Source organism: Mytilus galloprovincialis, chromosome 4, assembly GCF_965363235.1.
Source record: "Mytilus galloprovincialis chromosome 4, xbMytGall1.hap1.1, whole genome shotgun sequence".
Taxonomy (NCBI): domain Eukaryota; kingdom Metazoa; phylum Mollusca; class Bivalvia; order Mytilida; family Mytilidae; genus Mytilus; species Mytilus galloprovincialis.
In genome coordinates, this window is record NC_134841.1 from 102,957,790 (window position 1) to 102,985,506 (window position 27,717).

The window sequence follows — 27,717 nt, forward strand, 5'->3', positions numbered from 1 at the left end:
TCATTATTATTCATGACGGTGATGTTCATTTTCTTCAACCGCTAGCTTTGTACAGAAAATCGCCGACAAATATTGTATAAATTCGAGTAAAATCGTATCTGATTGACAAAAACAACATTGTAAACACATAACAATGGCGGCCGTGAAGACAAATTTTACAAAATCTGATCCGATTCCGGAAGCGGATAAGGGTAATTCCGGGTTTGACGATCATTTACAAAATAAATCCAAGCAGGTGAAAAAATACATCTATGCATGGTAAATGAATATAAACACTAGTATTGTAAACCAAAAGATATATGTAAAAGAAAGAAAAAGCAGAAAAATATTTTATTCAGAAACTTAAAATTACTTTTTGATAAATTTTAATTTAAAAATCCAATACAACGTGACAGCTGGGAACAGTATATCTAACAATATACATGTTCATGGTCACAGTCTAAATTTTCTTTATAAATGATAAATGATGATAATGCATGTGAGATGCTTTTAAAGTGTAAACATATTACTGCAATTTCGAGGGGTTATTTGTTTTTTCTCAATTTTGAATGGTCAATTAAAGTAGCTGAAAGTTTCATTCTTTATTTTCACAAATAATGCAACTATATTATATATACCTTAATGTAAGTAAATCATATGATATATAGGTGGCATTCTTTGGGCCACTCTACCCCCTCCTGTTTGATAACTTGGAAACGGTCGAGCTCCCCACCCCTAAACCATATGAGGGGCAGATCCAGGATTTTAGGTTAGGAGGGGCGCAAACTTAAATTTTCGCCGAGCAGAGCGAGGCTAAAAAAAAATGGAGGTAAAATTATCGGAATTTTCTTTATTAAGCTGAGAACAACCCATGCTTTGCAAATTTAAGGGGGGTGCAAGCCCGCAACCCTCCCCGTCTGAATCCGCCCCTGCATATATTCAAGTATAGGACAATATAATAAATAAAAAAATGAAATATAGGGGGAGTCCCTGGAGTTACCCCACCCCCTCCTGTTTGAGAACTTGGAAACGGTCGAGATCCACACCCCTTAACCATATATATTCATGTTTGTGACAATATGAAAAATCAAATGAAATATAGGAAGAGTCGCTAGGGGTCACCCCACCCCTCCTGTTTAAGAATTTAAAAATGGTCGAGATCCCCATCCCTAAACCATATATATTCATGTATGGGACAATTTAACAAATCAGATGAAAAATAGGGGGAGTCCCTGAGGTCACTGTTCACCCTCCTGTTTGATAACTTGGAAATGGTCAAGATCCTTACCCCTAAACCATATATACTCATGTATGGGACAATATAACAAATCAAATGAAATATAAGGGAAGTCCCTGTGGTCATTCCAACCCTCCTGTTTGAGAACTTGGAAACGGTCGAGATCCCCACACCAAAACAATATATATTCATGTATGGATCAATATAACTAATTAAATGAAATATAGGGGGAGTCCCTTGGGTCACCCTACCCTTCCTGTTTGAGAACTTGGAAACCATTGAGATCCCCACCCCTAAACCATATATATTCATGTATAGGACAATATAACAAATAAAATGAAATGTAGGGGAAGTCCCTAGGGTCACCCTACCCCCAGTGGCGGATCCAGAAATTTTCATATTTGGGGCCCACTGACTGACCTAAGAGGGGCCCGCTCCAGTCACGCTTCATTGATTCCCTATATAAGCAACCAAATTTTTTCCCAAGGGGGGCCGGGCCCCCTGCCCCCTAAATCCTCTGCCTACCCCTACCTGTTTGAGAACTTGAAAACCGTTGAGATCCCCACCCCTAAATTATATATATTCATATGTATGGGACAAAATAACAAATCCTTTACATTTACTATGGGCAAGTCAGTCAGACCTCATCTTTGATCCCTGTTGTAGTGAACATTTGTCTGATTCGTGTCTCATAACTTTTGTACTATAGAACACAAACTCAGTTATCTTTCCAGGGAAACCAGTCCATTCATACTATTACATGTTCATACTACGTCAAATTGAACTTCTAGCAGTCAAATAAAACCAAGGTTAACTACCAAGTAGAACAACTGCAATCATTGGGAACTTGTACCACTGCAGACTCACCATAAAAAATATACATTGATATATGCATTGCTTTTGAAACCTTGATAACATATAAATTATTTGCCTTAATAAATAAATCATTAGATAAACATGAATGAACTATATATGAATGTTTAAAGTTGAGGAAACATTGCCACAGTTTTCATAATTACGGATGCCTTGGTTTTTGGTTAACTGCCTTCAGCGCTTACAGCGCTTTGATTACATGTAAATAGTCCTCAGGTTGGCTGTGCAGAGTTTTTACATGTAAATGGTCCTCAGTTTAACTGTGCTGAGTTGTTACATGTAATTGATTTTGAGTTTGCTGGGTAGAGTTGTTACATGTAAATAGTCCTCAGTTTTGCTGGGCAGTGTTGTTACATGTAAATAGTCCTCAGTTTTGCTGGGTAGAGTTGTTACATGTAAATAGTCCTCAGTTTTGCTGGGTAGAGTTGATACATGTAAATAGTCTTCAGTTTTGCTGGGCAGAGTTGTTACATGTAAATAGTCCTCAGTTTTGCTGGGTAGAGTTGTTACATGTATGGTAAATAGTCCTCAGATTTGTGGGAAGAGTTTGCTGAGAAGAATGGTACAAAATATGTCTCAACATTTACAATTAAATACCAAATATTTTACTTTGCTGAGATTTTTTTTTCAACTGCATCTGTAAACAACAATAAGCATTAAATAGAAAATTATGTAAATCTGAATGACGATAAAAGTTACAAACACAAAATATGTTAGAATTATCAGGTGCCAGCAGTCTGTTGCCGTAGGGATATTTTTTTAAATGTCAACTATGAATAATTGTAATGAAATGGATTTTTTTTATCAAGTTTTAAGTTTTAAGCATTATTTGTAATGTAAATTTGATAAGGCTTAGAAAAGTACATTAGATTATCATTCTTATCTGATTTATTTTGTCCGGATCTAATCATAAACACCGCTTATGGTATTTTGTTTGATAAAATGTTGTAAAATTAAAACATCAAACACAGCTTGCGAAATGTTTTAAATGTTATAGATATATTATTGAAGTATTAATGTAATTTGAAACTTAATATACACTGGTATAGAATATAGAAATAATTTTAAAATCGACCTAAAAAGGTACATTTACAATAAAACTTGATAAAATGAATTCAACTCTTGTTAAAACTAAGACAAAAAATATAGGAATATTATTTGTTCAAATTATTCTGTTTGATGGAAATAATTACGCTTTCTATGTAATTTTTGTCGAGCCTGCAACTTTTGTTGCAGAAAGCTCGACATAGGGATAGTCCAACTGGCAGGTGTCATCTGACCTTGACCTCATTTTCATGGTTCAGTGGTTATAGTTAAGTTTTTGTGTTTTGGTCTGTTTTTCTCATACTTTATGCAATAGGTCTACTATATTTGTTGTATGGAATGATTGTAAGGTGTGCATGTCTAGTGGGCAGATGTCATGTGACCTTGACCTCATTTTCATGGTTCAGTGGTCAAAGTTAAGTTTTTAAGTTTTGGTCTTTTTATCTAATACTGTATGCCATAGGTCAACTATATTTGGTGTATGGAAATATTTTATGATCTTTATGTCAGTCGAGCAGGTTTTATTTGACGGTGACCTCATTTTCACGGTTCATTGCACAGTGTTAAGTTTTTGTGTTTTGGTCTATTTTTCTTAAACTATAAGTAATAGGTCAACTATATTTGTTGTATGGAAGCTTTGTTAGCTGTACATGTCTGTCTGGCATGGTTCATCTGACCTTGACCTCATTTTCATGGTTCATTGGTCTTTGTTTAGCTATCTTGGTTAATGTTAAGTTTATGTGACAGTTGTAATAAAGCTTTATACTTAGGACTTTCAACATAATATCAATGATTAGTAAAGAAGGCGAGACATTTCAGTGTGTGCACTCTTGTAGAATTATGGAACTATGTACAAATTGATTGAGGCAAGAAAACATGTTGAGTCTTTTATGCTGAAATAAACACAAAACAAAGCAAAGCAAGTTCTGGAAAAGGATTTTCTAATGTAATGATAAATTGGAAAATTTATGGATTTTAAGCTTTTTACATCAAATTTTAATCTTTTTAGTGGGTTAAAGGTTGCTATTTTTTAAAAAAGACAACATGACTGAGAATGACCATATCTATATGTGTACAGAAAAAGACAATTGCAATAGGCCGCTATGTATTGTAAGCTTTTCCCATTTAAATGGTGGCATAGTAATGTGTATGTTATCTAACCCAAGGACAGTTCTTTAATTCTTATTTTATTTTTACCTAAGTGCATAGGTACCTTCACAAGCCATTTGTACTGAGATTTGAGAACTTCTTGCAGACAAACTTGAAGTCAAAACATGTTTAAAATACTCTAATAAATACTTCAATATTGTTTGTATGGACAGAGATTTTCAGTTCTAGAATTGAGACATGTCTGACATACATGGGATTGTTTTCCAACTGCTCCTAGTCTGTGAGCTATTATGATTTAATGACCAGAAATATCAATATAATCTCCCTGCATGATCTTTAAGTATTATGATCCACCATTTTCAGTATAGGATTATCAATAACATAGTAAGTGGTTTTAGGAAATGGTTTTAATACTTTGTTTGTTTCTGTTTTCAATTATCACTAGCTCAGTATGACCTTGTGGTCAGTAAGGGGGACACTAAAAATAAATTTCAGATAGAAAAATTGAAAAAAAGGGGTTAGACAAAATCAAAACGGAAAACGAGAAAACAATTCAAGATACATGTAATAATAAAAGCTACATTATGATTGATTGGAAATATCAATTTCATAAATGTATCTTGCAGCCACAAAAGAGACAAGTCTAACAGCGTAGTGGTCCCTTGTCCATTGGTTTCCCATCACATTTAGATGCAGGATGTTTCCTCAATAGATACAAAAACATGAATGATCATAAGATATCTGTGAAACATGTGTCACTGGTATTATACAAATACATTACTTGTATCATATCACAAATCCCATTGGTCAGCCTACATTGTCAAATTTGCATACAATCAAGTGGAAGAATAAAGTTTTGATTTCAGTACAACATATGGTGGTGAATTGCTACATGCAGTCAGATAGCCTTGTTATGAACATGATCAGATTGTGTGATATTATATAAACAACCAATGGTAACCTTGTAATAATGATAAAAAAAAGGCTGAAATGACCATATCTTGTTGGAAGCCTTGATACTCTATATAATCAGTTATATAATGTCTAAATGATAGCTTTGATTGTTGTAGGTGCTATGTTATCTTTGGATCTAAGTATAGTCTGACCTGCCAGCAGAAAGTTTTTCTAGAAGGTAAGAAAATTCGGTCAATTTACTGCAGATTATTTAGGTTTTGTATAAATTTTGCTTTGTTTTTATGTGACCATTAAGGTTCTAATCTTTTACTTATTAAATGGATTTGTATACTTAGTATGTTATCAATAAAAACTTTAAACTGAAGAGGTGTAAGGTTCAGGATCAGGAACCATGCAGTTTTCTGGTCGATTAAATTTATGTTTTTTTCTAAAACTTGAAAACGGTGTATTTATGCCTTAATGCTCATTGAAACGTGTGAAAATTTCAATGTTTTTAGATTTAAAAATAAACCAAATTTTACTATGTTATAACTTGAATTCATCAAATAGTTACACACATTTATTTACTTGAAATTTTCAGGGTTTGATAAAATCTCTATTTTGTGTCAAACTGGCTTAGAGGCCTGTTTATTAAGATATTATCAGAGTTATGTTCGGCTTATCTGTATCATTGCACTGGCTTATCTTTATCATTGCAAGACTTTTCGTACAGGTGTTGCATGTCAATCTGCTACCACTCAGCTAATTTAGAAAATTTATTAAAATTATAAATCTTCTTTGGTTTTGGAATTAAAAGAAAGAGCACCATGCACCTGGATTGATTGGTGTTTGCTTAACGCCACATGAGCACAAAACGGCTATATCGTGTAGACCATGCACCTGGAAGTAAACAAGACATTTTGAGGACTTCGTGTTTGGTGTTACAGTTTTCTATCACTGTATCCCAGCAATATAGCCTGTTTGTGCTGATGGCTGATGTGGCGTAAAGTCATCACCAATCAATCAATGTTTTCCCTTTACTTCTTTTTAATCATACATAAGCTAGGTTACAGGAACTGAAAAATGACATTATGAAAATAGAAGAAGATATAAAAGTGATATTATATAAATAGCAATTACAGCCCTATACTAAATTGAAATGTCTCTTTACTTCTCCATTTATTGATTTATTTGTAAAGTGTTTGACCAGTTCAAAAGATGAACTAAATTCTCTGCTGCTGTTAAATATGATATATTTATAAAAGATTTCAAAATAGACATTTAGTTGCTTACATCTACGTCATTTATTCTCTGGTGGATAATTGTCTCATTGGAAGTCATGCCACATCTTCTTATTTTTATATTCAGAATACGAGACAGAATAAGAATACTTTACACTGGAGATTTTTTCACATTTTTAACTAACGTTTTTAGTGGGATTTTGTTCTATATTTTTCTGTAAGGGTGTAGATTATTATTGTCTCAATGTTCGTGACATTATTTGCTATGGTAGTGGTTATCTTATACTGTTTACTGTTACCGTTACTCTAATTACAAAATCATGTAAAAAAAGTAAAATCACAAAAATACAGAACTCCAAGGAAAATTCAAAATGGAAAGTCCCTAATCAAAGGGCAAAATCATTTTAGCAAGCGCTATTAAAATAATTGCTGATTAAAACATGAAGTGATATTTTTCATACACAAGTAAAAGTAAAATTAAAAAAAAAATCATTAAGAGTTCAGCAATACTGAAAAGATGAGTATATACACAATATTTAAGCTGTACAATTATCTAAGTTATTTAAAACAGAGAATATAAAAAATCTGCCAAACTTTCAAATGGCAATTTTTTTAAGGAATGACTAAAACCAACCACTGAACACGTTGCTATAATGTAGGGCTACTACACAATGTACGTGAAAATGGTGCCTGGTTAAACAATCATTCCTTTATATTTTCAATGATCAGTGGAATGTCAACAATGTACCATAAAAAAACATAAAATAAAATCATTCTGGAAAGAAGCCCCTCTATACAATATGGTCACTTTTAAACTCATAATGCAGAAATATATATTGGTTTGTCGAAGTTTGTTTGTGAATTTAACACAGCTCTTGCCATTTTTTTGCGGCAGCATTTTGGTTAGATCTAAGGATTAAAAAAACTTTATCATGTTATGCAGGGTGAATGGATGTCCTAGTTAACTTGCCTCTGTGTATCAGGTGACATCAGATGAATGTTTTATTGGGGGAAATGTTATATGATGATTAATCATTTATGAGAAAGAATGATAGGGAATTGTATATTACAGTAAACAAGTTTTTAATAAAATTTGATTTTACTTCACTGGTTTAAGCTCAAATTAACCAACCTTACATATTTTGTAGGTGAAAATCAACAAAATCCTATTTTCTACCATATGATCATTTTCTGAATTGACAACTTTTTATACGACCGCAAAATTTGAAAAATTTTTCGTCGTATATTGCTATCACGTTGGCGTCGGCGTCGGCGTCGTCGTCGTCGTCGTCGTCCGAATACTTTTAGTTTTCGCACTCTAACTTTAGTAAAAGTGAATGGAAATCTATGAAATTTTAACACAAGGTTTATGACCACAAAAGGAAGGTTGGTATTGATTTTGGGAGTTTTGGTCCCAACATTTTAGGAATTAGGGGCCAAAAAGGGCCCAAATAAGCATTTTCTTGGTTTTCGCACTATAACTTTAGTTTAAGTTAATAGAAATCTATGAAATTTTGACACAAGGTTTATGACCACAAAAGAACGGTTGGGATTGATTTTGGGAGTTTAGGTTTCAACAGTTTAGGAATTAGGGGCCAAAAAAGGGCCCAAATAAGCATTATTCTTGGTTTTCGCACAATAACTTTAGTTTAAGTAAAGAAATCAATGAAATTTAAACACAATGTTAATGACTACAAAAGGAAGGTTGGTATTGATTTTGGGAGTTTAGGTCCCAACAGTTTAGGAATTAGGGGCCAAAAAGGGACCCAATTAAGCATTTTCTTGGTTTTCGCACTATAACTTTAGTTTAAGTTAATAGAAATCTATGAAATTTTGACACAAGGTTTATGACCACAAAAGAACTGTTGGGATTGATTTTGGGAGTTTTGGTTTCAACAGTTTAGGAATTAGGGGCCAAAAAAGGGCCCAAATAAGCATTATTCTTGGTTTTCGCACCATAACGTTAGTATAAGTAAATAGAAATCTATGATATTTAAACACAAGGTTTATGACCATAAAAGGAAGGTTGGTATTGATTTTGGGAGTTTTGGTCCCAACAGAATAAGGGGCCCAAAGGGTCCAGAATTAAACTTTGTTTGATTTTATCAAAATTGAATAATTGGGGTTCTTTGATATGCCGAATCTAACTGTCATGACTGTTTATGTAGATTCTTAACTTTTAATCCCGTTTTCAAATTGGTCTACATTAAGGTCCAAAGGGTCCAAAATTAAACTTAGTTTGATTTTGACAAAAAATGAATCAGTTAGGTTCTTTGATATGCTGAATCTAAAAATGTACTTAGATTCTTGATTATTGGCCCAGTTTTCAAGTTGGTCCAAATCGGGGTCCAAAATTAAACTTTGTTTGATTTCATCAAAAATTGAATAAATGGGGTTCTTTGATATACCAAATCTAACTGTGTATGTAGATTCATCATTTTTGGTTGGTCTACACTAAAGTCCAAAGGGTCCAAAATTAAATTTAGTCTGATTTTAACAAAAATTGAAATCTTGGGGTTCTTTGATATGCTGAATCCAAAAATGTACTTAGATTTTTTATTATGGGCCCAGTTTTCAAGTTGGTCCAAATCAGGATCTAAAATTATTATATTAAGTATTGTGCAATAGCAAGTCTTTTCAATTGCACAGTATTGCGCAATGGCAAGAAATATCTAATTGCACAATATTGTGAAATAGCAAATTTTTTTTTAATTAGAGTTATCTTTCTTTGTCCAGAATAGTAAGCAAGAAATATCTAATTGCAAAATATTGTGCAATAGCAAGATTTTTTTTTAATTGGAGTTATCTTTCTTTGTCCAGAATCAACTTAAATCTTTGTTATATACAATATACAATGTATATTCACTTTTTACTACCAACTGATAAATTAAAATAATCTTTACCATTCAGTGATAACAAGCAGTTTTTTTACATCTTAATATTTTATGATGTATTTAAATGAACAGTTATTGTTGCAAACTACATTAGAAATTTTAATTGAGATTAGTTTTGGAATAAGGGAAAGGGGGATGTGATTAAAAAAATTGGGTTCAATTTTTCTCATTTGAAATTTCATAAATAAAAAAGAAAATTTCTTCAAACATTTTTTTGAGAGGATTAATATTCAACAGCATAGTGAATTGCTCTAAGAGAAAACAAAAATTTTAAGTTCATTAGAACACATTCATTCTGTGTCAACTATTTAATCACAATCCAAATTTAGAGCTGAATCCAGCTTGAATGTTGTGTCCATACTTGCCCCAACCGTTCAGGGTTCATTTTTATTGTTTTATACAATAAATAATGTATATTCACTTTTACTACCAACCAATCTTTACCATTCAGTGATAACAAGCACTTTATTTTACATTTTAATATTTTATGATGTATTTAAAAGAGTAGTTATTGTTGCAAACTCCATTAGAAATTTGAATTGATATCAGTTTTGGAAAAAGGAAAACAGGGATGTGAAAAAAAAGGGGGGGGTTAAATTTTTCTCATTTCAGATTTCATAAATAAAAAGAAAATTTCTTCAAACATTTTTTTGAGAGGATTAATATTCAACAGCATAGTGAATTGCTCAAAGGCAAAAAAAAACTTTAAAGTTCATTAGACCACATTCATTCTGTGTCAGAAACCTATGCTGTGTCAACTATTTAATTTTAGATTTAAAAAGTTTGAAGAAGAAATCTTTAATTGATTTGTAAAATCTTGACATTTGTTTTGTGTAAAAAAAAACCATGTAATGTCAAAAATTTGATCACAATCCAAATTCAGAGCTGTATCACGCTTGAATGTTTTGTCCATACTTGCCCCAACTGTTCAGGGTTCGACCTCTGCGGTCGTATAAAGCTGCGCCCTGCGGAGCACCTGGTTATCAGATTGTATGTATGTTACTGGTACCTGTATGTATGTTACTGGTACCAATTTTTCAGGGATATTTGATTTCATGATTTTGCCAAAATTTGCTTATCAGCCTTTAAAAATTTTGCTTCCTAGAACTCTTGAATTCATAGATCCATATCAGAGAAAGGAATTCAACAAGTAATAATAAATTCACAGTAATAGTTTCTGAGTGTAAATCTAAAGATCAGATGAAAATCTAATGTTGATTGAAACAGATGTAAACATTCTGTATTAAGATTTTACCCATCTTGTACATGTTGTAAGATTTTATTTAGTGGTGTTATTTTTTTTTTGCAGTTCTGTAGCCAACCTGATTAGCAATGGAGGGAGAGGAAGACAAAAATCCGGGAGTATCAATGATAGTTATCTGCGTTGTTGTAGCCCTGATAGGAATAGTCTGTATCCTAGGAAACATACTGGTCATCCAAGCATTAATATGCTCAAAATATCCCCGAATTCCAATCTACATTGCAATTGGAGGATTGGCGGTAGCAGACTTGCTCAATATCATTATGGAAAGTCCATATATCATTTTCAATGAAGTTGGGCATAAAGGCATAGTGAATACACCTTTGTGTAAAGCACATTTTTATTTGACTTCAGTATGTTCATATGTTGCAGGAGCACATTTGGTACTTTTCAGCATCATTCGTTGTATCATGTTAAATGAACGTGTTCGTTCCAGGTCATATGTTCGTCACACCATCATAGGCTGTGTGGTTATATGGATAGTAATCTGTCTGTCAAACATTCTTAATCTCAAAACTGTAGCATACGACAAAGACTTTAAAGTATGTGTTGAACTAGGTTCAGACCTGACGCCAGAAGATGAAAGAATACTATGGTTACGATTTTCATTTTCATATATGATTCCGTTACTTGTAATATGTATCTTATATGTAGTGACAAAGTTCTTAAGCATGAGATTCTTTTACGAAAGTTATTCGTCAAGAGAACGTAGATTTTCAAAAATGGTGACTATCTTAGTAATAACATTTGCTATTTTCAAATTACCAAATGAGGTAGTGTATATAATGATTTTTTACAAAACTCGAGAGTTAGTTACTAGTATGAAGTCAGTTTTAGACTTTGATGATGTACTGTATGATCAGATCGATACACTATTTGAAGTTTTGAAATATTGTGAAATCGTAGCATTGGTAGACTTAGCAATTCGTCCAGTCATATATGCAAAGTTTTCATATTACTTTGGAAATAGTTTTGATGAAATTATTAACTGTAACTCTTGCCGTGAAAGAGGACATCGTCCCCGACGGAAGAAGACTGACAGCGGAATGTCAAATCATACGACTCTAATTCAAGATGACGGTGAAGAAATTGATAAAGACAACCTAGATGCTGACGAAGATATCGATGAAAATGCCAAACATGTGGACGAAGATAACAATGAAATGGAAGTAGTCAATTTCATAGAAGGCGAAGTTCAAGATTCTAAATGTCCAATCTCCATTATCATTAACAATGAAAAAAATGGTGGATTGTTTGTTGGATCAATCTATGATGAGAAAAATGGTATGGTTTTAGGGGTATGTGAGATCATCTTAATATAAGGGGGGGGGGGGGAAGAGAAAAATGGTATGGTTTTAGGGGTATGTTTTATCATCTTAATATAAGGGGGGGGGAGAGAAAAATTGTATGGTTTTAGGGGTATGTTAGATCATCTTAATAAAGGGGGGAGAGAAAAATGGTATGGTTTTAGGGGTATGTTAGATCATCTTAATAAAGGGAAAGGGGAGAGAAAAATGGTATGGTTTTAGGGGTATGTTAGATCATCTTAATAAAGGGGAGGGGGGAGAGAAAAATGGTATGGTTTTAGGGGTATGTTAGATCATCTTAATAAAGGGAAAGGGGAGAGAAAAATGGTATGGTTTTAGGGGTATGTTAGATCATCTTAATATAAGGGGGGGGGGAGAGAAAAATGGTATGGTTTTAGGGGTATGTTAGATCATCTTAATATAGGGGGGGGGAGAGAAAAATGGTATGGTTTTAGGGGTATGTTAGAGCATCTTAATATAGGGGGGGGGGAGAGAAAAATGGTATGGTTTTAGGGGTATGTTAGATCATCTTAATATAGGGGAGGGGGGAGAGAAAAATGGTATGGTTTTAGGGGTATGTTAGATCAACTTAATAAAGGGGAAAGGGGGGGAGAAAAATGTTATGGTTTTAGGGGTATGCTAGATCAATTTAATAAAGGGGAAAGGGGGGAGAAAAATGGTATGGTTTTAGGGGTATGTTAGATCAACTTAATAAAGGGGAAAAGGGGGGGGGAGAAAAATGGTATGGTTTTAGGGGTATGTTAGATCATCTTAATAAAGGAGAAAGGGGGGGGAGAAAAATGGTATGGTTTTAGGGGTATGTGAGATCATCTTAATAAAGGGGAAAGGGAGGGGGGAGAAAAATGGTATGGTTTTAGGGGTATGTTAGATCAACTTAATAAAGGGGAAAAGGGGGGGGGGGGAGAAAAATGGTATGGTTTTAGGGGTTTGTTAGATCAACTTAATAAAGGATAAGGGGGGGGGGAGAAAAATTGTATGGTTTTAGGGGTATGTTAGATCATCTTAATAAAGGGGAAAGGAGGGGGGGAGAAAAATGGTATGGTTTTAGGGGTTTGTTAGATCATCTTAATATAGGGGGGGGGGGGGGTAATGGTATGGTTTTAGCGGTATGTTCTATCATCTTAATATAGGGGGGAATGAGATGGTTTTACGGGTATGTTAGATCATCTTAATAAAGGGGGGGGGGGGAGAAAAATGGTATGGTTTTAGGGGTATGTTAGATCATCTTGATACAAATATAGGGGAAAATAAGAAGTTCAACTAAGAAAAAGAGAAAATGCAAGTTATTTTAAAATACATGAATATTAAGAATAAATGAAAGGTTAAGTTGTTGTACACAAGGTCACAAACGGATATCAAGTTTACATCAGACTTATGGTTTAAATTAGAACTGAACAAAATTCATATTATTTACCTTTCATTGTAATGTCTTCAATAATCATTTGTTTTTCATGGATATAAGCATTTATAAAGTAAAGCTTTTCATGGTAGAAGATTAAAAAAGTTTAGAACCTCTGGTTGAACTGAAAATTAATCATTCATACTTAAAGAAAAACCCTTCTTTTTTTCCAAAGAGTTTATTTCCAATCTTAAACTGTCAATATATGACATTGAAATGTCATTGTGATATTTATTTAAGCTCTAAAGGTATTAGGTAAAGGCTCTTATAACACCTATTTACTTGCTCATAATTACATTATTACTAGGATGAAAGTCTGATTCATAACAAATTACTGATGACATTGTCCACAATGAGTCCTTTTAATGGGATGCCTTTTACAAGAATCAAACGCTTACAATTTGTGCAAAGCTTTTAAAACTTGAGTTGTTTTGAGCTTGACATTTTGTACTATCATTTGCCCATTTTTGGAGACCACATGGTATAAATCTCAAGCTATCTTTTTTGTGTTGTTGGATTGTTTTATCCTGGTCATATTTTATGTCATTTAATAGGTTTCAGCTTTTTATTTAAATCAATTCTATTTTGTCCAAAAGTTATTATAATTCTTTTGATATTTATAAAGTGTTAAATGAATGTTCCTTAACTGCACACTTGGACTTTAGGAAAGGAATTTCAACCCTTGCCAGATAGACAGAACTCGTGAAAGACAGCTTTAAAAAAACAAAAATCTCATTCGAAATTGTTTTTAGTTGTTTCTTGTTTTTTGTGTATAATTTATATGTTAAAAATGCATGAACGGTTATCCAAGATTTGGTATTTATGAATGATTTATATATTGTGTATGCAAGGAAAAATGCTCAAATTATTGATGTTGAAAAAAAACTAATTAGTCACTTATAAGTTTGTACTAATTACCATATTCAACTTAGTAGGAAACTGTAATAACTACTGTGTAGTCATTATTATTCATGGCGATATCAATTTTCGTAGATATAGGGTAACCATGAATTTAAATGTTCAATGTCAAAAGTACAAATGTTATATAGGATTATAGGTTGACCTTGACAATACAAATGTTATAAAGGATTATAGGTTGACCTTGACTATACAAATGTTATATAGGATTATAGGTTGACCTTGACAAAACCATGAAATCAAATATCCATGGAAATGCAAGATTTTTTTAAACACAAAATTGGAATTGTATGAAAATTAATGGTGTTCCATGCTGGTCCTAGCAGTTTGTGGGAGGCAAAGTTCTTTAGATTCCTATTTAATATTTATTATTCAAATTCTGTCCAGAAAAAACTTTCAATTGTTTTCAAGGTTACAAGTCCTTGGTATCTATGAAAACTGGGGTTGGTGGGTAGATTCTACATAAAATCTTAAATCTAACAATGGAAAATGGTTTCATAACACAGTCTTTATCAGAAACACATTTAAGGAAGAGTGTACCAATTTTATTTTTCAAAAAAAAAAAAAAAGTTTATATATTTGCCTTAGAAAAACAGTTTTATGTATACTTTATGTATAAAAAAACTTACTTTAAAGAATGTTGACATGCACATAATTAAAAGTCATGCAGTTTAAAGAAAGTAATATGTTGAATTAAGGAGAAAAATCTTTTCATCAAAAGTAATGATATATGTTAGAAAGGAAGCATTTAAGATTCATTTCCTCTGATTATTTATTTCCTCAAAGGCTAGGAACAAAATAACAACACAAATATTTTAAACTACTCAGGTGCTTTATTTTTAAAATTAAAACTATCTTAGGAGATGAATACGTTTATATATACTAAAAATCCCATGATTTTATTCACTAAAATATCTATACAAAGATCCCCGCCAATAAATTTTTCAATGAAATTGAATATTTGGTTATATTTGAACAGTGTTATCTTGGTGATCTTAGTGGGACACCTTGTGGTTTACGAATAATTAAGTATCAAATAGTTGTAGCTTCTGTGTTAGAATTACTGTAAATTGATTTAACCACAGTAACCGCAATTTAAAAGTTTTTATTACCAGAAAACATGTTTTCATAGCAAAAAATGAAAATAAATTACAACGCAAATTAAAAGGACAGTGAACTTTAAAAATTCAAGATCTAGTCTATTAGGTCAAGGATGTTATACATAACAGAACCCAAATTGCACCTATTTTGCAAAACAAGCAGCAAAAAAATAGAGGTTTCCTGAGAAACTAAACAATTCATATTTTTATAATTCTCATAATTCGCTACATAATGATGCTACTGTGCACATGTTTCAACAGAGCTATACTTCCTTATATACTAAACTGACTTCTGTAATATTATATATCAACAAATTTAGTATCCAGTAAAGAAAAAAAGAATTTACGGTGATGTCAAATGTGAGGTCCACAAACACCAACTTTTATAAATGAGCTATTAAATTATGTAACAGGCATCCTTTTATTACAAAATGCAAAGTAATCATGGACTATTGTCAAAATGTTCTAAAACTATAGATAAATAACACAAAACTTCAGTTGATCGCTTTAAATGGAGGTAAAGTTAAGCATGGATGCAGTTTAGGTATTCCTCATTACTGAATTTTGGGTTATATTGAAACAGGTATAAACCCATTTTTCGATGTTTCAGTATGGATTTAAAATAAAAATTGTGGAAATACAGACTAGGATGATAGTAAATCTGCAAAATAAGCTTAAAATGGAAACACTTGTCTGTTTCCTAAATTAATGTAGGTGAAAAAACTAGTCAAAATAGGTGCAAAATGGGTACCCTCATGTTAACCACCTTCATTTGATTTCTATATACTAGCTTATATATATATAGTATTCAGTTAACTTTTAGAAATGATCGAAAAAAAGTTGTTGTTTGTACAGGTGTGAATGCCATATCTGGTGTGAAAATTTTCAATGCACTGAAAACAAACATTCGGTACAAAGGTCCTTATTGTTATTGTTTAATTTAGGAGAAGTAACATATTTTGATTATTTTTATATCCAAATATTTAAAAAATGCACTAGTAAGTTTATAAAAATAGTAACAACTTCCTGTCTTCTTACTGAATTATTTGATGTTTTACACAGTTTTCGTCAGTTTTGGCCTGTTTCTGTAATGGCTTATTGCACATTGAGGTGAATTGTCTGCTCTTCACATGATGTACTGTATAAAATCTAGGTTAATAGTATAACCTTGAAGTTCAATGAACTCTTTTCTATAAATAAGTTAACATATGCAGTCATTGCGTAATTTTGTTTGTTTTGCAAATGTTGCTCCATTTCTCACTTTGTTTTTTGATCATTTTTGTAGAAATAGATTTTGACATGACAAATATTGATGGGGTTATTTAATATTTAATAACCTTGTAAAATGAGTATTTACTGTATTGTTATTTGAAGGTCAATGATTGATAGTCAGCACTAGACACTAAGATAATTTTGATAAATGGATATTGGAACTGATAATGTCATTGTTAAGTACTTGTGATACATGCATTAGAAGAGGTTGGTAAGGGATATTGGAACTGATAATGTCATTGTTAAGTACTTGTGATACATGCATTAGAAGAGGTTGGTAAGGGATATTGGAACTGATTATGTCATTGTTAAGTACTTTTGATACATGCATTAGAAGAGGTTGGTAAGGGATTTTGGAACTGATAATGTCATTGTTAAGTACTTTTGATACATGCATTAGAAGAGGTTGGTAAGGGATATTGGAACTGATTATGTCATTGTTAAGTACTTTTGATACCCAGTGTGTAAGGGTTAGAGTGCAAATAAATAAGTAGTAACGCTGTAGAAGTGAATCTCCTGCTGGAGGGGAAAAAATAGGTATCAGGAGAGTTTGGTGAGGGATAATGGAACTGACAATGTCATTGTTAACAGGGGCGGATCCAGCCATTTGAAAAAGGGGGGTTCCCGACCCAGAGTAAAAAAGGGGGGGGGGGGGTTTCCAACTATATGCTCCCATTCAAATGCATTGATTGGCCCAAAAAAAAGGGGGGGGGTCCATCTTATTGATAAAAAGTGTTTCTTTCAAGGTCCTTAATTTTCTTTGAAAAGATACTTTTGTGCTGTTTCTTCCATTATTCTAGTTGCTGATTGAGTTGAATTTTTATTAGAATTTGGTCTAGAGAGAACCATTGAATAAATTGGAATTAAACTTTACCGACATACAACATGTACAATTTGGTGAAGTTTACTCCGACACAATCCGGTGAAGTTTTCTTCTAGATGTCCTGAATTTGTACCATTAAAATTAATGTCATTTATGAGTGGATCAAAAATCATGTGGCCCGTCTTTCTTCATAGTTAGTTTTAAAAATTCAAATATAATTTACTCAGAACATATTTGTACAAAAAATGTACTGATGAGGTTAAGATAACATGTATAACCTATTAAACCTTTCACATTTGTTATCGATATAATATTCAGTATAAAGTGTCATATTACTTTAATTATCAGAACTTAAGATGACCATTTAAAGTTGTTATAATGAAAAGTTGATAAAATCAGTATACCAGACATTGAAGTATTGCCAAATATATGTTAAACTGGTCTATAACTAGAGCAGGGGTAATTTAATAATACAAGATTTAACCAGCTGAAGGATTTTATCAAGACGTTTGAGAAAACAGGATGTAATCCTATAGTAATTTAATAGATATGTGTGTATGTAGGTAAACAGATTAAAAAAATATCAAGTTAACATACATGAAGTAAACAAATTTTCTCTCTGTGTTTAAGACCCATTGGTGGACTTTGGCTATTTTCTGTTGTTTGGTCGGGTTGTTGTCTATTTGACATGTTCCTCTTTCCATTGTCAATTTTAAAGTTTATGCATATGATATACATGTTATTGTAAAATATTAGTTGACTCCTTCCTCTGTACATAAGTCAGTAATTTGGATACCAAGCAATTCTTAAGACCTTGTGGCATTTTGCAATTTCAATTTTTTTTCTGTTCAAGAAGTTATTATAGTCTTTCCTACATAATTCATTACTATTCCCCATCTACAAATGGGGATTATACAGCAGACATTTATAAAAGTGCTATATATATCATCCCAACTCCTCTGAACTAATTATAAAATGTACTTTTGTTGCCCTTATGAAAGACATGTATGCCCTTGAGTCAGACAACACTAACTTAAGTGATCCATAATATAGCAAGACCTTGTTAAAGATAAAACATGTTGAATTCCTTGTACTGTCATTGATATACACTGTTAAATCATAAGTTTCTACATTTAGTATTGCAATTGTTAACAGCGAAAACATAAATTGGATATTAATAATTAAGAATTTATAAAATGCTGTTAAAAAAAAATCCTTTATGCTTTTAAAACTCAGTTATCTTATTGCATTTCTTATAATTACAATAATAAAAACACCACAAACATTTTGGAACTAATAAAAAAAGAATAAAATAAACTTTTATAATAACATGGAAAGGATAAATTTAGGCAAAAATTATGAGAAAAAGGATTGAAAAGAAAGAGAATAAACAATTAGCTTTATCCTGAGGCATCAATCTTGTTGCTCCAGTAAATAATCATGTCAAGAAGTCATTAAAAAAATCTCCTTTCAAGTATATAAATAGTATGCATAGTTGATGAAGCGAATTCCTGTATAAGATTTTATCTGGTAGGTTGAAGGCATTCGACTTCTTTATGCAACTCACTGCAGTCATACTGACAAATCATTATTAGTAATTATATCCATCAATTATTCCTTATCATTGTCACTATAGTTATCTGTTCAACATGGAGAATTATTAAAAAAAAATCAAATTTTTCTTGCTGTCAACCTAATTGTTATATTTAAAGCAACATAATGTTGTTTACTGAGAGATTTAATATGAGATAATTATCAAAGAAGTTGTATGAATTCCTGGCATAATATAAGTTCTTATGATTTTATCTGACTAGACATCATGCAGTAATTGAGATATTTATGATATTAAGATTTCTGCCAATATTGAGGTACATATGTATCTATTCCTGATTTATTTCCAGTTGTTAATGAACATGATTAAAGCATTTTGTTTTTATGACCCCTCCATATTAGAGATGGTTTCTATTCTCTTACTGAAGTTTGATCAACCAAATATTATGAAAAACAAAACACAGATCAAGTTTGAAATTTAGTGGCTTCACTTTTTACTGTTCTAGAATAATGCCCTTTACAAATGTAAAATATTGCTAAATTTTAGTTCAACGCATGTTATGAAGCTAATGTTCTGATTACTACCAAGTTTAGATCAATAACAATGGAGAAGGTCATGTAAGGGCTAATTTTAGCCTAAAATTGGAAGTAATTTGTTTTTTTAAGGAATTTAGTTGGATGATCAGTTAAAGCTTACATTATATTTTTGGATTTGTTAAATCATGGATGTACATACTATGGTTTATAAATTATTTCTATTTCGGATAATATGATTTTGCCTTAGTGGTTTTCATTCAGAAGTAGAAGTTTGATGAGTTCACATAGTTCATACAGAGGTGAAAAATTGTTAATCATCTTCACCTGATGTTTTTGTTTACTGCCTTCTAAAATCAATACTTAGACTTAACCTCATTTTTGACCAATCAAAATGATGAATCCTATTTTTTATCCAATGATAAGGTTTCATCATTAATTTAGAAGGATAGTCATAGCCTGTTTTGTTTGTAAACATTTACAGAAATAAATATTTCAGATATTTGTGGGATATTTCCTAAAGGTGTTATGCTTCATTAATAAGCCTCTAATCACATGCTAACAATGAGGGATGGAAATGTTGTAAATATTATTGTGGTTTTATTCTAATCAAGAACAGGGAATTTATAGTGCCTAACAAGATTATGTGAGGTAGACGAAATTGACCTTAATACATCCGTATTAACTTTTTTGCTCCAAAAATAGGTAGATCGGACATATTTTGACTTTATTTAATGACTTCCTTAGTTTGGGATTAATTGTAATTAGCATGTTCCTATGATATTGAAGAATGTTGTTTTTTTTGTAAGATCAATAATAATTTTACCTGGCGTAGCTGTGTGTAAATTCTCTCCGAAAAATGAGTTGTTGATTGGAATAAAACGTCTTATTTGTAAACTTTTTCTGTTTTTCTCCGCAATTGACTATTAGAAAATAATCTATCTTCTGTGTATTTGGAAAATTTTGTGAAAATAGAAGAATTGGCAATTCTTACCTTTCATACCTATACTTTCATCGATAAAACAAAACATGAACTCATCCAGTGTCCAGTTTGAAGGTCGTTTTAGTTACTGTCACATTCATGCATGTTTAATCAATAGTCATGTATGAAAAGCATAAACAGTTTGAAGGTAGACTAATAATAACTTGACCCAATCAAATTGCTTAATACTCAATAACAATGACCGGTCCACATTATAATAAGTAATAGGGGTAAACTGGGTAGGGAGAAAATGTAAGATATTGAAAATTAATTTTTTTGCAATAACGAATAAAAATTTGTCAACCAAAAGTTTTGCTATAATTTCATAAACATGTCGTTCTGTATTCAAACAGTTTTGGGATCTTTCATTTATGTATTTAAGACCATACAAAGTTTGGGCTTCAAAAGTTCATATAATTATTGACTTTATACAGAAAATTTGTCCTTTTAAAACATAGTTCGAGATTTTAAAACATAAAATGTTTCCAAAACAATACGTTACTACAAAGGAAAATCATTTCTCAAAACACTGCAAAAATTTTCATTTCGATTGGTACAGAAGTATTGTCATAAAGTGTTGAAATAAATAGTGGTATAGCAAACATCGAATTCCCTCACAAAATCTTGTTAGGCACTATAGTGATGTTTCTTTTTTTTTTTTTTATTTCAGGTGAAACTGGAATCAGAATTGAAAGAGTTTCAATGATAGAAAAAGAAATTGAAAAAGATGAAATAAAAGAAGACACATTTGGAAAACCAGCTTGATTATGTTTCATCCTTCAAAAAAAAAGAACAATATTATATAACGTTGAGAAACAAAAATGTTGTAAAGATTTCCAATTGAATTGTACATTCAGTATACAATATATATATATATAGAGTTCATCACCCTTTCTAGTCATTAAGAATCAAAGATGTTTTATGTTGATTATAGAAAGATGTAAAACTTTTTATGTAATTTCCGTATAATCAGATTTGATCAAAGCTTGAGTGATACACACTCTTGAACAGCTGGTCTTGTATAATGATATCACAGAAATTGGTCTTTCCATACATTTGAATAAAAGTAAAGCATGCAAAATAATTCTTTTAAGATTATTTCCAAATAATTTAATTTTGAATGTAACACGTCTTCTGATTGGCTGACGTTATTTTGTTATCAGCCAATAGACATAATTTAGTCATGTGACCGTGACATCAACATTTTTTCATGGTTTTCTACAGTTTTTAATGGAATTTAGAATTAAATTATAAGAAATGACTAATATTTGTTCTGTCTATTCGAAATAACATAAAAAATGTGGTGCACACTGTTAAATAACCCGCTATGCGCGTTATTCAGTGTGCACCACATTTTTTACGTTATTTCTTCATAGACAGAAAAAATATTACAGTCATTTCTTAAACAATTTATGACAGTTATGGAATATAAGATTATAAATTAAGATTGAATATTAAACTTTTAAATAACTCAGAAATGCTCCATATACTGCTTTATAAAGACCTATTTTTTAATTCACACAAAATATGAGCAATCCTAGACAGGTTTGATGTTTTTATGACATTTCTAAATTCTCTTCAATATAGGTTTTTTTAAGCATTTCAATTGGATAAGATATTTTAAAATTTTAAATGTCAACATCTAATGATCCTTGTTTCAAATATTTTTGATTAACATTCTTCTTTTGCCAAAAAAAAAATTGTATGTTCCATGTTGTCTCTGGAAAAGTAAAAGTTTGCATTTAAATTCTGTTGTGCATTTACAAATACAATGTATACATTTTTTTATACAAATATATACACACAAATAATGCTAAAAGTAAGGTAGTTTCTCATTATAACATATTAATTAATTTTAATATAGAAACCTACATGTAGTTGTTGTTTTGTGGAATTTGATAATATATATTAACTGGAAAATTGAATTATTGATTGTCAAATATAGAGGATATTATTTTAATGTTCAATTTAATGATAAATAATGACTAAATTTTCCAACTTTAATACCAAAGTGCCTTATAAATTAATGTAATATGGTAAAATTAGCCTTAGAAAAAAACTTGTATGTAAATAAGTTAATTAATGAGATTTTTAAATGAATCAGGGAAAACCTGTTTTAAACCAAAGTTAATAATATGAGTGGTTTGTTTCTAACATTAATTTTGTTAGCTATGACTGTTGTCAGCGTTCACTTTTTTATGTCCTCAATTAATTTTTATTCAGTACAAGACATGAAACATAGATTTTGAAACAAATGAAATGTAAATATTGGTCAATAGATCATTTCTCGATAAATTTACATGCATGCCTCATAATACTTTTGCAATGAAAATGATATATGTTCCCATTTGAAACTTTATTACATGAACATAAGTTACATATAACTGTAAATTTGTTCGGGAATATGATGTATTAATGTTGCTGAAGTTCTACTAAGCATGCTACTGATCTAGCATAAAAAGGAAACATTCAATTAATAACCCATTATACTGCACATACATCCTTTGATGACAACCCGACAACAAAAACATAACAAACAAATCGACAACAAATACATGCATAGTGATTAGAAAACAAACACCTCTATACTTCAGGATTGTAAAACATAACAAACAAATACGTGCATAGTAGTTAACATTGTTTGATTAGAAACAAACACCTCTATACTTCAGGATTGTGAAAGATACCTCTCGTAAACTGCAGCTTTTGTTCTTAAGAAATGTTATAAATTATGCTCAAATTTTGTGATTTTTTTAATGATATTCTTTGCTTGTTATTTCTATATGAAAATGTTGCTTGTTGTGTTAATTCTGTATGAAAATATTATATAGGGCAAAATTTTAAAGCTTGTTTATGATTTCAATTATTGTATAGAAGAAGAAGAAGAAGAAGATGCTTTATTTCCATAGAATGGGCTCACAAGGAGCATAATATAATATCATTGTAATATAATATTCTTTTACAAATATAATAAACAACACATAGTTACAAACACAAATAAGAAACAGCAGTTATCACATATTAGTATATATATAAAACCTTTGTCTCAGGCACACCTCTGGAAAGTAACATATGTATATATTGGCTACATTCATTATTGTTAAGAAAAGCTTCAGTAATGAAAAATCCATTTTTAACTTTTCAGCACATGTTTGACACTTCATAATAATGTTTTTTGACTGATTTTTTTCCCCCAACAATTTTTTTAAAAGTTTTTAATTATCCTACGCAAAAATGCATGCAACATATGGAGTGAAATTGATTTGGCATTTTGCATTAAACTTGTGGCAATGAGCTGCACATTATGTAATCCTTTATAGATATAAAAAGTACAAAAATGTTGTTGATACCTGACCGAATTTTTGTATGACATTAATATGATATTTGTGTTAAAGCTAAAATTTTATGTTTTTCTTGCTTTAAGAAGATTGATCTTAGTAGAATGTCTATGGGTTCCAAGTTCAGCATTAAGAGGAGTTAATGATTTAAAAAAGTAAAAAAAAAAAAATCTCAAATGGAACCTGTTATCATTCCTTTATAAAATATTGTAATTACGAATCAAAAATTTAAAATTGTATAAAAAATTCTCCCAAACAAATTAAGCTTTTTTCTTGAATACTTGTTAACATGTGCTTTACACTACGAAAGGAATGTTGAGTTTTTGTTTTGTTATTGGCTCACTTTTATTTGTTATATGACTCAGATGTAAATAATCACTATTTTCTCCATTGTAAATAACACATTATATCATCTCTCTAAATGTCCCATCTATTAATCTCTTTTATCCTCAAGTCCGTAATATTATATTGTTTTCAGAATTTATTGTGAAAATGCCTCTAGTGAGATTTTTACAATATTTCTATCATATTAGTTGACTGTTTTGGTAAAAATCTATTATGTTTGGCTAATTCAAAATTTTCTATGAAATGATTTTTGGATACTGTGAATTAAGTCTCCTTTTTGCCCTTGAATATAAAATATGAGAAAGTATTTTAAATCTATTCTATAATGTCTTGAAATATGTTTACCAAATAAGTCTATCAGATTTAGTTAAATGTTACTAAAACTATATAAGGTAAGGGACGACATCAAAAGTTCAATGAAGGATAAAAAACTTAATTCAAATAGTTTTTTCACTGACCCCCCTACCCCCCTATTAACTTAATTTGGGAAAAATTGATTGACCCATATGGATATATGTAAAAATCAATGTCGGATAACCAAATCTTGCAGCAGTTCAACCCCCCCACCCCCAAACTATTTGAATTAAGTTTTTTATCTTACATTGATCTTTTGATGTCGTCCCTAATTGTAGACAAATTGAAAAAAAAAATGCGAAAGATACGAAAAAGTCTGTCTTTTAGTAGGCAATCGGTAGTAGAATTAGTTTTTCTAATTTTCAGTCGTTGGATGAATAAGAGTATTTCTGAGGACTATTGAATACTATAAATAAAATTAAAAAATGTACACGTAGTGGCAGCTGTTGCATCAGAAACATGTATTATTAAATTAATCAGAATTATAAATATTCCCAACCTACTACAGCCTAGACCTTCTGGATCCAGATAAATACATGTTATATTGTGTCATTGTAACGTCCATTATGTTATTTTGACTGTCACTCAATGATTTAATGTAAATAATCAGACAGATGTTGCAAAATTTATTATTATAACAATCATCTACAAGGTTAAAACAGAATCTAAAAAAAAAAACTGTTTGCCATCAAGGCATAAATATAAAGAAAATGTTTGTGGCGGTACAGACATTCAAAAGTTGGATCTTTACAATGTAACTTGGGTTTCTTGTACCCTTCTTGTCCTGAAGATGCATGTAAAATATTTGCCACTGGACACTAAACAACTAACAATCAATCAATCATGTACACTTTGACATACCATGATGGCCAATACTCTTTACTCCTGTATTGACCCTTTACAATTTGGCATTAGAAAAAAGGAAATCAATTTATTTAGTCTTGATATTATAGTCCCCATCATCTTATAAAACATGTTCAAAATCTGAGTCAGACAAAGGTGTAATTCATGAGTTATATAACATAAAAAAATATTGAGTTTTAAACTCTACTTGGAAGTTGGTGCCTTCTTCATATTATGTTCAATAATAAAAATTAAAAAGTTAATCACTAAATGAAATGTAAATTATTATTAAACAGAATTTCATTTGTCATATTTGCTTTTAAACACCTGCATATGTTATAAAAGCAGGATTAAGTTTTAAATGTCATTATCGGGTCAAATTAAACTTTTATTTTAAAGAGTGTCATTTTATTAAGCCTCTATTTTGGAGGCATTGTTTTGTTTGTAAATAAGATATACAGCTTTATGTGTTATATAGTATATAGTGTGGTGTAGCCTATAAGAAATTAGTGCTAGTCTTAAACATGCATCACATTTTGTATATAATCTTATTTTCATCAGGCATGTTACCATCAAACATTACATTAATACAGAAGTGTTGTGGAATATAAATTTATACACATATATCTTTATATCCAATTTAAAATTCATTCATGTTTAAACAGTTCATAAAATTTGCATATTTTAAATAATGTGTTGGATTAAATCACTGGCTTTATCATATGGTATCAACGTTTAAAAATGCTTTAAATATCTATTCAAACATTTATCCAAAAAGTTCTCAAAAAATTAAAAGATATATATTAGTATAAATTTATTTTCTCAAGATTTATATAATTGTAAATAGTAAACGATAAAATGGCTATTTGTTTTGTTTTATGCTATTTATTGTTGATCATTTAATGTTATATATTGTATTTTAATCATTTCATTTATCTATTTTGTTATCGACTGCATTTTCAAATCTTTTTGCATTTCTCATATATTTAGAATGAAAGAAGCATGTGAATGGTCAGTATTATAATTTACGGGTATTTCAGTATGACCATGTGATCGAGTGTACACTGTAAATTGACCTCACCATATCATTTATGTACAGATATATATTTACATTTAATTTGGTTATAAGTTGACAGTTACTACATATTTGCTTTGTCTCAGTGTTGATTGAATGCCAATAACAAAGTACCAAGTTAGTGATATTAGATGGTAGTGCTAATTGGAACACAGAAGTAGGGTAAATCAATCTATAATAATTGTAAAATCGGTAGGAGCTTCAGACGGAGGAGGGGCATTATCAATTGGTTGTTGACATGAAATTGTCCAACAAAAATTCACTTTGCTAGGTCTGGCAAAATATTTATACCATTGTGAACAATTATGCCCTCTTCCATACATCTAGACCCATACTTCAACGTAAACAGTAGGGATATATTGATATTTAGCTTCCATACATGTAGACCCATCCTTGAACGTAAACTGTAAGGATATATTGATATTTAGACACCTAACTGAACAATTTATATTAAGAATTTCAGAATTGACGGGTATCAAAAGTAGAAAGATTGATGCAACAGTATTGGCATTAAAAGTAGTGTTTTTGAAGTGACCAAAAGTCATGTCATATTTTAGACACATGAAGACAAACTGTAATCCTGTAAATGAAATAGAAAGCTTGTAGTAAATTGAGATTATTGAAGTCTTATTTTTAGCTGGCTCATGTCTGAAAATTGTAGTACATGTAGTTGTAGAAAAGTATGTTTAAGCTGGCTCACGTCTGTCAGTTGTAATAGTTGTATAAAAGTATTTTGTGGCAGGTAGAATCTTGATACATTATTTATAAGTACGTTGATGCTTATCTTGGAATATTTGATGTTTACTGATAATTATTGTAGACAAAGCAAATATGTAAGAATTGTGACTACCAAGCAACAAGACTCTCAAATAGGGCATTGATGTTAATATTCGTGTTGTTGTCAATTATTCTTTCAATTCACTTCATTCCTCTTATTTCTCCATTTTATTGTTTGTAAAAAATTCTGTCAATTTATTCATGTAATAATTTACACATTAATTTATCATGTTCTGTAACATGTGGTGGAAAAGTTTTAAAATCCTGCCTACATATTTCCTACCTGTCTGATGTAAGCTATTTTAGTTGGTATTTAAAGAAATACCAGGAAGAAACTAAGTTATATATGCCAGAGGTTATGTTTTCAATTTTATTTTTGGTATCAAATTAAGAGCAAATAAACTAAGAATTCTGAAATAGGTAAATCCTTAATTTTGAGTAAAATAAATAAAGAATGTCTGTTGAAATATTTGTTAATTTTTAAAAGTACAGAATTTTGTTTTCAATTGTTTGATAATTTGAAAGGAAAGGTCATTTATAAGTTA

General features: G+C 30.8%; 1 protein-coding gene across 6 annotated transcripts in view; it reads left to right on the forward strand.

Moving 5' to 3' along the window:
- LOC143073679 (C-X-C chemokine receptor type 1-like) overlaps window positions 1–27,532 on the forward strand; it is a 42,331-nt gene extending 14,799 nt beyond the window's left edge. For 3 of the 6 annotated variants that reach the window (XM_076249406.1, XM_076249408.1, XM_076249409.1), the window contains 3 exons: window positions 5,314–5,375; window positions 10,582–11,817; window positions 21,111–27,532. In XM_076249406.1, the coding sequence (XP_076105521.1) occupies window positions 10,605–11,817; window positions 21,111–21,205 (1,308 nt within the window). In that variant the 5' untranslated portion in view covers window positions 5,314–5,375; window positions 10,582–10,604 and the 3' untranslated portion in view covers window positions 21,206–27,532. Of the gene's footprint in view, window positions 1–3,969; window positions 4,080–5,313; window positions 5,376–10,581; window positions 11,832–21,110 lie in introns of all 6 variants that reach the window. The other 3 variants (XM_076249407.1, XM_076249411.1, XM_076249410.1) reach the window with 3 other exon arrangements.
- The last annotated feature ends 185 nt before the right edge of the window (window positions 27,533–27,717 follow it).